Raw genomic sequence first — 14026 nt, 5'->3', positions numbered from 1 at the left:
TACAGGCACTTTAGGCAAGGCATTCATTTGATCAGACAAGTAGAAATTCAAGTTCTCTTCAGCAATGAGGAATTTAAGCATTATGAAGACAAACATATCCTATACAGTTTTTGCAAAATGCTAGGACAGATTAAGATTCAGAACATTTCTGACCTTTCAGTCCATTTCACAGCTGAGCTGATTGAGGCCAAAATAAAACGCAGCATTTAGCTCAAGACATTGCAAAGAATACATCTGGCAGGGAGTTTCAGCTAGGATGCCAGAAAAGCTTGTTTTGAGACATGGTCATAGCACTGCTGTCCCACTGTAGATATGATTTTGGGACTCTGAAGTATCTAGAGACATGGAACTGCACTGTTCTTACCTATCTGGAGAGGGTCTTTGACAGCCCTCACCCGGAAGAGCTGCTCCCCTCGCTGGAACTCATCTGCACTGCCATTCGCCAAGCACGAGTACAACCTGCAAGAGATAACCAGAACAGGTCAGAATCAGTCTGGTTTTGAGAAACTTCACAGGATTATCCTCTTTGCTGACATGACTTTTGAAAAATCCTTACTATCTTGAATAGGAAGTCCAGGTTTCTCCCACCCTTTTGACATTACAATTCAACCACAAAAATCATTAGTGTCTTGCTAACTGGGTTTGTGTATAGCCACTGGCATTTTTAGGAATTTCAACCTAAGGCTCTGAAATACAAATTAATTCATCGCCTAAAATTAAGCCTTTATATACAGTATAATTCAAGGTCTAATGCCAGCAACGCCACAATAAAAACTCCTCCTAGACTAATTATCTGCATGCACTCGTGAGGTTTTTGTACACCTGTGTTCATCAGAATAACGAGCATATACAACCAGCTGGCTAGCTCTATTCACCAACCGGTGATCTTACATCAGCACTTCTGACATTACCTCCCCCATCTGATACCTGAACCTTAGACAAACATATCCAAGAACTTTCAGCAAGATTCTTTCTAAAAGAGTGTAGTATCACTACTTTGCAACAATATTCTGAATGCACAAGCACATGGGTAAACCTCCTATAATATAAAAGCTTCAGCAAAGCTTAGAAATAGATCTAAAAGCAGAAAATCTTTGACTATGTAGTCACATAGTTAATGTGGAAACATAAGAAATATAGTCATCTGACTATATCAACTCTGATCACTGATTTATTCAGCAAATTCTGGTTCTCCTATTTACACCAACAAAGGGCTTGCACTGCACACTGAGCTAGCCCCCCTTGGCAATTTCTGAGCCCAGTTAAAGCTCTGACTCCAGCAACATGTTCAAAATGGAAAGATGACTTCGTAAGATTAACACAAGGACAAAACTCTACAAGCTAGCCTACTGTTAGGCAAATTGAAGGGTGCATTTATTTTGCTATGCTTTATACACAGAACCTAGACGTCTATATGGTTTTCCTGGCACATATTTAAGGCAGCTCACCCTAGAATAAAACCCCATATCATAGCATATCACACAGTAATCGATCCATGTATTACTACAAAAGGCACTTGAGAGCCACAGAAGCACCAAATATAGGACATAAAAAGGACAACGATTCTCCTCAAATGAACAGAACCTTTTCTTAAGCATCAGTGAAAGAGAAATAGTATTTATTACCTGATATCTTCCTCATTTTCTGGGAAACTCCAGAAGGCGATTCGAAGTTGCAGCTGCTCAGGCACTGGAGGATAAACTTTCTCCACCACCTCGAATGGAATGTGAAATGCAACCTGTTTTGCAGAGAGTTCCACCAATGGGATCACCAGCCCATCTAGCAAGATAAGAAACAAGAGACAATTAGCCATTCAAAGAACAAAACTTGTGAGAGGCTAAGGAGGTCAAAGCAGGGAGCTCTTCCACTCTCTCTTTTATCTCACCACGTTCAAGACCATTTTTGATGGATAGTAAAAGTCAGCACAGAAATCTTCTGAAGAGTTGTCTCTCAACTCCGTGTTTGTCTTCAGCCCCTCAGGGCATGGGCACACATCCCAAAAAAGACCAGTCCTTGGCCAAAAGAGCTGCATCAGCCTAGCAGACTCAAACTTAGCAAGACTTACGGTAATCAAGTATTTTTCACACATTTATTTTATGATGTGGCAGCAACATCCTGTGAATTTCAGTAGTTTACACAAAGAACTATTACAACATATATGCACAAGTAGGAATAGAACGGTTATCCAGGAACCTTAGTGTTGACTTTTTTTGACAACACTCAGTATTCAGCTATTTACAAGGTTTTAATTTCTAAGTATTTGTTGGTTTATTCCCTCCACCATCACCTTTCATATGATATCTGTCTTTATACTTTAAATTTTTCAGAGAAGCAACTGGGAATTCATGTGTCAGTGCAGTGCTGACTACACTGAGCTCATGAGGATCCTAACTGAAGGCAGTAAGAGCTTTATATAAATACATTTAACCATCACCTTTGTACCAAACTAACTCCACTTCTTACATTTTTAACTGCAGATGAAGATTTCTTAACATCTATCTATATCTAAGGCTATAAAACCCTTAAGTTTCTGCTTTGCTCTGACCTAGATTATACTTTATACAAAATGACAGACTTGTCTTATCTGCAAGTACATCCCTGCTTTACTGAGATCACCTCCTGACCCATCACTACAGCAGCTTTGGCTCCCCCATCTTCCAAACCCTGTTACCAAACCCCTAATTAATTCCGTTTCAGATATTCGATGTTATGTCTCTTTGCCTCCCTCACCAGCCTCTAAAACACCACTGGAAGCCAGGATGTAAATCAATCTGGCCCTCAGCTTTCCCTCTCCACCGGCCTCCAGGCAACATATCAAAGGAAAACTTAAGCCCTGATGTCAGTAAGCACTTTCTCACCCTCTGCCTAGAGACACCCTCCAGTCCCAACAGCTGGGAAAGATAGGATTAGGAGAGGGCTTTCAAAGTGCATGCACACAGCAAAGCAGCCAACATCTCCCCCAGTACTGAGCAGACCTGACAAATGAAAGGATTACATAAATATGGAAAAAACACACATTTATGATTTTTTTACTGCAGTGAAATTAGATTCATTAGCCACTATTCCCTTCTCCCAGGGTCAGCCTTTTACTATCAGGGTTGTTTCTCCATCATCAGTGACTTTTATTCTGTTATAGATCTAGTCTCTGTTTTACAGTGCTATAATCCCATTCACAAATGTGGGAGAAGCAGATTATAAAATGAACAACACAGGGAAAATGATGTGTCCCTTTCTCTACAGCTAGCAGATAAACAGGCTTTTAGCAGAAAAGTCATTTCATTTACACTTTTGACAACCAGAACAGGTGTAAAGCTTTTATCAAGTCACTAAAAAATACACTACTTTTAATTACTCCCTAGTACTGTTTTTAATTAGTGCAACATAGTCAAATTAATATCAATCCTACTGCTACAGTAGTAGTAAATACCACAGTAAGTCCAAATTGAATCACTTTCATACTTGAAATTACTCTGAGTGATGAAAGGAGAGGTATTTCTCATGGTTTAAAATGCATTTCTTCTATAGAGGTACTCTATTCAGTTATCTCATTACACAGTACTAGAAAAGAGGTAACACCTAAACAACCTCTACAAAAGGTAAAAGGCTGAAAAAAATACTTCAGTACTGAGTCAAAGACATGCACATTTTTCTGAGAGCTGCAAGCCTGCAGCCTTGATGGTACTCCTTTTTACAAGGATCTGGTGCTGGCTATGAAGGTGAGATTAGAGATGCTACAACATGAGACCTCCTCATCTGCTCCAGCACAAGTCTAGCACAAGTCAGCCAGCTTGATTTTAATAACTGTACACAGTGAAGTAAGGTAACAGGCTGACTTTGCACTGAACCCATTAACTGATTCATCAGCTGTACTGCGTTAGTAGTAATCAGCAGAAGACAGGTGGCCAATTATCTGGCATAACTCAGAGCTCACAGCTGAAACATCTTCAGAATAAGGTGAAATAAAGTAAAACCTGGTGGGGAAAAAAACAATAATCTTACTTATAAAACCATGCACCATTCTAAAATTCTGAATTTTCTATAAGGAAAAAGAGACATAGAAAAAATAGCAGAAAATAACTGAAAAGTAGAAAATAATTTGTCAATCATACTTCAAGGATGAGTGAATTCGCAATAGCTACCTTGGCATACATGTAAATGCTAAAATTAAGAAGTTAAACTGCCCTAAGTTTCAAGGGGGTAGTTGCCCATGTAGCCAAGGTGAGACAATCTTACCTGCAATATGACTCAGAACATTAGAGAGTCTTTTCCCATTAGACCTCCTGAAAAGTGAGCTGGACAGTCCTACTTTGGTGCTTAAACTAGACTTCAAATACTCTCATCTGAGTCCTAAACAACGAGAAATCTATTCAAAAGGTTTATTTCTGGATACACAAATCCTGGGTTGGTGGATTTATACCTACTTGTAGGTAGGTTCATATCCACTTATGTCAAGAGGTATTATCAATAAAACAGACAAAAGGTACTCTCAGGTTCTATAATAAATATTTTTAACAAGGAAGAAAAAAGGAAGTCGCTAAAAAAGTAAAGGAGAAAGCACCACAGCTTCTGCTGAGAAAGCAAAGATAGGTATAGGAAGGAAGATTGCAAATTTAATATTTAAAAAATTATACAGCAGTAAAGTCAAAGTTCTTGAGATAAAACTATCCAAGGGAGAAGATAATTTTAAATTGTGGAGCAAAACTAGCAAGAATCACTATTTGCTCTCGAGACGCAGACATGATGACCCAAGCAGAACAAAAAGCACATTTCAAGTCTTGGGAGAATAGTCACAAGTAAAGCATAAGCAACCTGAAACAATTCTCACAGGTTAAATGACTGAAATACCCAGGTCCAGAAGGGATTTTGAGAAGCAGTCTAATCTATATCTCCTACCTAAAATGCAAGATTGAGCATATCTAAACCATTCTGACTAAATCACACCTCATCTACTTACTGCCACACAGAACATGCAGCTTTGATGAGGACTATCCTGCCCTTTTTGCTATCGTTTTATGTGAATTACAGGTTTGATTTTTATAGCCATTTTGTAATAGCTAAAACTTCAGAATAGATGTAATTATTCCTGCTGGAACAACAACAACAAAACACCTGACCCCACAACAGCCAACACAAGCTGTGCACACAAACCTGCATTTTCACCAGCAGAACAATATCTGTGCCAGAAGGACTTACGACACAGAGATGAACATGTAGCAGCTGCTTCACCTTTCCTGTTAGAGGGTAGGCTGTAATAAGTTGCAGCCAACAATAACCCATAAAAACAGATCATGCTCAAAATGAGCTAGCAGTATTCCTTCAGCACAGTAACCAAAAAAAAGAGAAGAAACGGCTTGAACAATCAGCAGAATAGGGATCATGAGAATACCAAAGAGCTATTAAACACAACAGAGAAAAAACAACTGGGCTAAACACTGAATATATCTGTTATGAGGGTATTTCCACTGAGTTACTTTCATTTGACACACATCTCTAAAAATGAACTATACATACAAGTGAATGAATACAAATTCAAGTGAACAAAACTCACAGCAAGAGATAAGACACAGTGCAAAGATAGGAGACATTGCTTTTCCTATATATACCTTTAGAAAAATGGCATGTTAGGCTGCATTATCTTTTTAGATCTGAGTCTACAGCTTTGATTTTATAGCAATCCCTGGTCCCCAACCCACTGTTCCCCTCACCTTTCCCACTGGCTTCAGTCATAAATGTAACAAAGAGTAACAAAGTAATACAACTACAAACAGAACAAGAAGATAAAGAAAATTAAGTGAATCACCTCGGATATCAAAAGCTAAAGTGCAAGAACAGTAAAACTAAGAGGAAATATGCAGAATTCAGTCTTGACCAGTGAGGGAGGTAGGTGGGGGGTGTTACAAAACCTGTTTTGCAAATCTCATTTTAAAAATAGTAAATAATACAGTGCTTTTTACAGGATGTAGAAAGACAAAACTGTTACTGTAGAATGCACTTACAGCATTTTTGCTTGTTTTATTTAAGTGCCCCTTTATTTAAATGCCCCTTGGCTTAAGTCAGTGATACATTGTCTCTCTGATATCCCTTAAAACCAAAATGTGCTGAGAATTCTCAAACAGGCAAGCAGAGGAAGTATTGCATTTAATCATAACATACCTAAATCAACTCTTTAAAAATATTTGTTTTCTTACTGTTTTCTGTACATTTCCTTCTAAAATTCTGCTGTTAGTTTTAGTTTATTCTCTTGTTCTTTTTTTTCTTTCTAGAAATTTATTCTCAGAGTTGATGTCTTTAAGAAGTATGTCCCAGAGAAATATAGTCCTTCAGAGCTCAAACTTGGCAAGAAATATCAGAAAACTTCACCTTTGTCTTGAACACTGTAATAGTTGAATGTGAATGCTGTGAACATACTTTAAAAAAAGTTTCCCTAAGTGAACACTGCAAAATTAAACACAATCCTTTTAATCAAAAATGTACTTGTTATTTCAAATAAATTATATTCAAGGCATTTAGGCCATTGCTCATATTTCTTCTTCCATTTTACCATGTAATCAATATCTTATAAAAAGAAACATGTCTATTAAAAATAAACAAAATCCATCTCTGAACTGAGGATAAGACACGTGGTATGTAACAGAAGCATTTTGCAAAAGTCTGAAAACAAGATACTTTCTCTTCCTTTAAAAGTATTTCTCATGCAAAGCTCCATCCACAAGGCACATGAATTTTAGTTCCCTGTTCAAAGAGGTGTTAATTAAGAGCAGAACTGATTCCATGGCTCACAGATACACCACCATCAGCTGGTTTTCTATGACACTAACATTTTGCCCGGGTAAGTCCCAGCCCTACAAAGTCAACAAAAAGGGACCATCAGAAGTGTTGAACTAATATCCTTGCAGCCTACGTAAGCAGTAAGGGTCACAAGACACATTTGTGTCTGCTTGCCGCTCTGCGGCTTTCAAGCACAGACTTGTGAGATGAGTAGTGAACCTTTACTTTACAATTTCCCAAATTTCAGGCAACATTACAAAAAACAGAGCCCGTCTAGAATGCACTAGTACATAATACATAGAGATGATGGAATATTAAGAGCATCTTTGAACAGTCTTGGGATTACAATCTTGGAAGTAAATCAGACTAAGTACAATTAAATTAAGCTTCATGGTCCAGTCACAAACAGGATAGCAATGGTTTCAAAGAGGTACAGGAAAAGTTCTCCACCTAAGTGGAAGAGATTTCTCAGCTACTCTGTGCCTGTAAGACTTGGAACATATGAAGTACTGGACCACAACCACCAAGCTCTAGAAGAAAACTAAATACTTAACATAAAAACGCAACTGAAATAACTAACATAAATTTAAACATACAAAAGAAAGAGAGGCAACACACAAGCACTTAAAACAATTGAAGTATTTACCTTTAAACATCCATACCAAAATGGGTCAAAGGTAGGGGAGAGAGGATTTGGAATAAAAGAGCGCAACTAAATTGAACAGCATGAGAAACTTCCATTGCAAAGGCTCACAGATGAACTTCTGGAGCAGCTCTGAAGCTCCATCCTACAGCAAAAGAAAGATTAACGACACATATGCTGAGAGTAGACCATCCACTAATGCACATTAGATAAAAGAAGAACCTCACTCAAGATGCCCTCTTTCAGGCCTGTATTCAGGTACTTACAATTAGGGATCAATTTCCCTTCAAAAGATCATCAATCTCTCAGTTGCAGATAATCTCTTCAAATCACACAGCTGGTCTCAGTGGCATTCAAGTGAACAGATGCACACATCACAGACTGCTTCAGCTCAGCTGGAGCTCCTGGGTGTTCTTATGGCAGTCCAGCAGACACAAGAACTGAGCAGACACCAAGAACAGGCACCACTTTCTTGCCCCAAATACCACACAAGGGAAGAAAACCAACAGGCAAGCCGAGGGGGGAAGACCCTGAAGCTGAACCAAGACCCTCCTACATCAGAACCTGGCAGTTGAATGGACACCAGGAGCTGCATCTGCACCCAGTCACAGTCTAGCTTGACCATATGCAGAGTGAAGCATCTGAAAACCAGAGGACACGATGCAATATTCAAATACTGACAGCTGTCTTCAATTAGCTGTCTTCAATTCCCCTGCTTCAGATTAATAATTCCATGCCATTTTATACAAAGGGAAAAACCCACAACGTTCCTCGTAAAAAAACCCAAGCAAACCACAGTATTGCTAAAAAATAGAAGTTTTTCTTTTACAGGTTAAGCAAACTAATGTGAAGTTACAGGTTCCTGATTCCCCAACTATTTGAGCATCATCAATCTTAAGAAAAGTGACTCTTTTAACTGAAATACTTGTTGTACCAAGTTATAATAAAGTTTCAGCTATTTGTTTCTCAGATATTATCCACTCCAATTCCCTGCAAAACACGACAGCATTCACAAAGCCAGCTGCAACAACAAATGGAGAACAACAGCCTTTGGTGGTACTCATCTGTGTGAGTTTTTCACACACTGTGACAGATCAAGAGGGTTAGACAAGACAAGAATAGGGATCAAGTGATGGAGATAGGATGCTACAAATGGTGCTGATTTACTGTTAATCAAGTTTGCTCAGAACACAGACTAGAGGGAATGTTCTGACCTGAGGGCTCCCTTGGTTTTGTTTTCTCTGAATGTTTCTGTACTTTTAAAATATTCACATACTCATGACAAGCAAGCTCAACTAAACAAATGATCTAGCAAAAGCAGCAAGGACAGGACACTGTAATGCAACTCTCAAGTATTTCAGGCAATTAGCCACAGGAAAAACTCTAAAAATACAGTTTTCTCCAAGAGGCATGTATGGCAGGATGATATTCTCATCATGGAATGAAAGTATTTATACACACACACACACACTTTTTTTAATAACCAAAAACATATTCCTAGAGAGAACTAAGTGATCAACAAATTAGCAAAATGTTCCAGAGAACAAAGTAGGATTCAGTTTGAATCACAGATACATTAATTTGTTCACAAAAAAAACCCCGAAAACAAACCCAAAAAAAAAAAAAAAAAAAAATCAAAACAAAACCAAACTCCACCAAAAAAAACCCAACAACAAACCACAAAAAACCCCCAAACCAACGAAACCACTATCAGGATTATTTGGTTTTATTTTTCTATCCATGCAATTCACTCATTAAATTTGCACATTACACTTCTTACTGCCTGTAAATAGTGCAGAACCCCCAAGTAAAAATTTGGGCTTTTTTTAAATTTAGGAACAAATCTGCTACTCTTATTTGCTTTTATCTTCCTCCTTCTCCATTGCTACTACCCCCGTAAGCTTACTAACAGTACTAAAACCCTAATGGGATCTGTGTTTACAAGACGTTCTCATACCTCTTATTTCCTCAGCGAGAGTTATGCAACTCTATCTGATCACATAAACATTTTGCAGCAGTGAAATGACACTGAAAATTATGCCAATGAGTTGCAAATGCAGATATATAAGACCAAATTGAAAGCAAAAAAGAATTTGGAGGAGGCCTGCATCAGTCCTAAGCCACACAATGACATTTTTATGTACAAAGCAGTTGAAAAGATGAATAAGCAACATAATTTTTTCATTAGCATTTACTGGATAAGACTGATGAGATTCATAGCCACAAACCATTAAAAATACAGATCCCAGATGGGCAGATTACAGTCCAGAGTTGGAAACTTCACACTTAACTGACAAACTGCAGCAACTATTACTACACAAATTCCATTACAGCCATCACAACATTTTAAGAATGGCACTTCTTTTTAACCTAATGCAAAAAGGGTCATTTTATCACAGGAGGGTGTCCAATTCACCAACAAAGTCTGTGCCACCTGCAGCAAAAGCCATAGCAAATTTCATCTGAATTCAATTTCTGAAAACTGCTTAACACTACATCACAAACAGCTCATATGTGTAAGTCTAAATATTTCACGGCTCAAATTATCTTTTGGCTGCTGGATTTTGATTTTCCTTCAAAATAAGAGAAGTGTATTATTTGGCTGATGGCATATACGTATCTCCTGGCATAATGACTTCCCCCAAGAATAAGATAGTTTAGGAAGCTATAATTAGTTCCTTCTATAAGGCAGGCCTTAATATACATTAAAATATCAGAAAAACAACACTTGTATTTTATTTGCACACAAGCCCTGTGGAATTGCAGAATACAACTGACTGCAGATTTAGAAGGGGTGAGTGGGTGGGGGGTTTTTTCAAGTGTCAGTAGTTTTAAACCTGTTAAGGCTTGCAGTTCCCTTTCTGCACATTTCTGACAAACCCATTTCATGACGGTTTTCTACATTCACTCTCTGGATTCCTACAGAGCTAAAAAAACCCCACAACTGAAAACCAACTGACTTAACTTCGCTCTCCTGTGGAGAAATGGCATCACCACTGTGCTATCATCAATCATAGAGACTGCACCTCAAAACAGTTTTTGCTAATGAACCTGAGCACCTAACACAGAAAGAATCCCACACTCAGCACAACTCCTGCTGTTTCAATATTAGACTGAGTTTAAATTATTTTACCTTTATCTTACTATTTTTAAAGTTACATCTTTAAGCGTTCCATTGTCATGCCAACTCCTAACACTTTCATGAGACGAAAGAAGCTCTAAAAAAAGAAAGCTGGTGAGGTTTTATAACAGTAAGCGATAACTGACCAGAGAACTAAAACTCAGATGATGCACGATGTGTGTTTAATGTCCAAGATTTCTAGCACATTAAGAATTTAAAGAGGCGCACATCTGAAAACTTTTTCTGCACTCTGAAGGTCAGCTGGCTGAAGAACAGATTTCCCTTCTTCTCTTACAAGAGCTCTCTTCCTTATGTCCTTAAAGCATCATAGCTACAACATTCAGACTGTATTAGAAACCAGATCTCTACAAAGAAAACCACTTCAAAAACATCTTCAGAACAACAGTTCAAGGAAAATGTAGAAAGCTACAAGTTACATTTGCTAACAAAGAATATGTTTGATGAGGGAGGGGAAAAATCCATTATTTGGTTTCGTGACTTCAGGACAGAAACACCAGCACATTCCTCCATCACTACCTTGAAGTCCTAAGATCCTACTCACCTATGTTCTGCCTAATGGTTCAAGATCTTGTTGCACATGCGTACAACGCACGCACAGAAAACATCTGCTCTGAGAAAATGTAAGGACCTCTTCAAACACAACTCAAATCTAGATCAGAAAGGAGTTTTTTTCCATTTAACTCTATTGCTAATCCTATGCAATAACTGTGAAAATCTGCACAAGGCTGTGTTGATGAAACTGGAATATTCTGTGGCTTTTTTTTCAACTCTCACCTCCTCTAACATGACTTGAGATCCCAAAACTGTGATACCAGTATTAGTCAGGTAATGCAGCATTCAAAACTTGACAACCTCCTCTGGAAATCCAGACAAGAAAATTCTTAATTCAAACCTTTCCATTTCCTTCCCTAAAAAAAATTAATTCATTTCATAAAAAGAGCAGCCTGGGCAAGCAACCGACAGCTGTTAGAAATCCTAAAATAAACAGCAGATTTTTGTAAAGCAAGACAGACAGTGCTACAAAATACTGCATTCATGCCAGTGCTGGCCAAGGTTTCATGACAAATAGGGCAGCTTGCATTCAAAATAACTCTACAGCTGATGAAGCAGATTAGCTTCAGGCAAGTCATTTCCCCTGCACTGTTACTCCTTGCTCTCTCACCCCATGCAGAAAGCATTCTGCACAACCAGGATTGTGCATTCAGAACAGACATCAAACAGCTCCTGCCTCCTGAATGCAAGGCTCAGTATTACCAGTTATTCCCACTCCTGCCCCACACAAGCTGTTTTAAAAGCTCAGAATTCAAAATTATCTCCAGTGGCCTATGACAAAAAAAAGCAACAAAGACCAACAGGGACCAAATATTTTTCTGAATGTAGATGATGGAACACAAATAAATCAAAAGTCTGACTTTACCACAGCTGAGAATCAATCTCTATCAAGAAGCATCGATATGTTTTCAGACACAAAAGGAAGTCATACAAAACACCACGCAACTTTACTATTTCTTGTGCTGCTCTCTACCATTAGTAACCATCCTTAAGTATAACACGCAAAATTAATCTCTAACCAGTTTTTCTCGTGTGTCTAAATAAATCCCAGAACAGTATTACTTGGCCTCCAAACAAATGCACTGGCAAACACTGAAGAGCTGCACTTACTGAATGTATCAGCATGACATGAGGCCAATGTTTGGCAGGCTGATGGGAAAGTTATTGTCTGAAAGGAATAGATAAAGGATCAGGCAGGGCAGTCTCACCTCTAGAGTTAAAAAAAAAAATTAAACATCTATCAGGAACTAAAAGAAGGTATCACCTCTTAATATCACCAACTGGAAACCATTAGAGGTTTAAATATTTCATAAACGCAAGTCAAAAGAAGTTAGATACCTAAATGCTTTTTAAAAAAATCTTACCTGACTCCTTTCTCTCTCCTCTGGTTCTGTAAAAATCTCCCCAAACCTAACCTCAGGTCTATGGCTTTATGGAAAGTTACACAGCTCAGTCAGCAACATCCTTCAATTCCAGGTTCTCTCACCACACGTGCAGCAGAGCAGTCCCCAGCTAGCCTGAACCCCACTACCAAACACAGACTTCCAAAGGTGGCAGTACCTAGCCTGCCTTAAGCTCTCAGCCCCCAGTAATTACATTTTCTCTTACTCAAGGTAAAGCATCCATCTGATCATTTGTTAATAACCTACAGCTGAAGAAAGTCCCTCTTCTAACGAGATAAACTCCTTTCCATTTTCCTCACATTACCTGCAGGGAGAACAAAATGGGCAAAACAAAACTGGGTACAAAGGCACATATGAAGCAAGCAGGCATCTGCAGAATGTTTACAGAGGAGGGGTTAGTTACAAGCATGTCTACTATTTTCAGTGCACAAAAATAATACCAAAAGCATCCCTGGAAAACTGTGAAGCACTGATTAACTGCAGCCCATTGCACGAATTTGAATAGGCAAATGAATAATATCTCCCAAGATTTCTCCAACATCACAAGACTGAAGCAAAGTCAACCATCTTCTGAAAATGTCCACAGAACACAGTTCCTGTTCACTACTGGACAGGCAAAACTAACTCCCTGTCCTTGGGAATGATAAGCAGCTTAGCTGACCCCATGCACCACTGCTTTAAATGCAAGCAAGTATTCAATGAAACTTTTAGACATTCTGGGTCAAATACAACTACACCTTCTCTGCAAGACATGCATAAAAGGCCTAAGTTACAAATATTTTCACCTGGAGCTCTGGTAAACAAATTTACCAGCTATATTTCTTTTTCCCTCCCATCTCAGCATTCGCTGACCTAAATATGAGGTAAGAAATGGAATTACATGCAATATGCAACAGGAACTGTGAAGAGCTCAGGAGAATTACTAAATTATGCCCTATAGACTTCACAAATGAACTAGCTTCTCAGAAAAAATGGTGATTTCATTTGTACACCTACTAATTACATATTACCTGCAGGACTACCATGAAGCTTAAACGTCAAACCCTTCCCAAGTATTTTTACATCAGCAATCATTCCCTAAAAGCATGGAACTTGGGCACTCAAGCCATGATCAAGCTATTTAATTAGCCTCTGAAACGGATTAACAAGACTTCATGTTGGTACACTCTCCAAAGGATGAGACAGATGTGATTTTACCACATAAGAATACCAGTATAGAGATACTAAAAAGAAAATAAAAATACTAAAGAATAAGTCTCAAGAATCACAACTGGTGATACACAAAGTCAGGCAAATACGAGCATATATGGAGAACAGTAAACCTGAAACAAGACATGGACAGGTTCCATAAGGCCATAAAATACCCAATATTCACAGGTTCAGAAATTTCTCTGTACTTCAACAAAGAATCTTGTTTTGTCACACACATTGACAAGATGCCATCAAGAATGGCTCTAATGCACATAGGCATTATTTTAATGAATATCTCTAAGAAACAGTCTAGATGGTATCTTGACT

General features: G+C 38.3%; 1 protein-coding gene across 2 annotated transcripts in view; it reads right to left on the bottom strand.

Moving 5' to 3' along the window:
- The window catches only part of ZSWIM8 (zinc finger SWIM-type containing 8), a 56562-nt gene that overhangs the window by 33298 nt on the left and 9238 nt on the right, over positions 1-14026 (bottom strand). For both annotated transcript variants that reach the window (XM_032115705.1, XM_032115704.1), the window contains exons 2-3: positions 1626-1779; positions 365-459 (exon numbers count right to left, since the gene is read on the bottom strand). In XM_032115705.1, the coding sequence (XP_031971596.1) occupies positions 365-459; positions 1626-1779 (249 nt within the window). The remainder of the gene's footprint in view (positions 1-364; positions 460-1625; positions 1780-14026) is intronic.

This window comes from Corvus moneduloides, chromosome 8, assembly GCF_009650955.1.
Source record: "Corvus moneduloides isolate bCorMon1 chromosome 8, bCorMon1.pri, whole genome shotgun sequence".
Taxonomy (NCBI): domain Eukaryota; kingdom Metazoa; phylum Chordata; class Aves; order Passeriformes; family Corvidae; genus Corvus; species Corvus moneduloides.
Note: the sequence above shows the minus strand (reverse complement) of the source record. Positions and strands in the feature narration are given on the sequence as shown.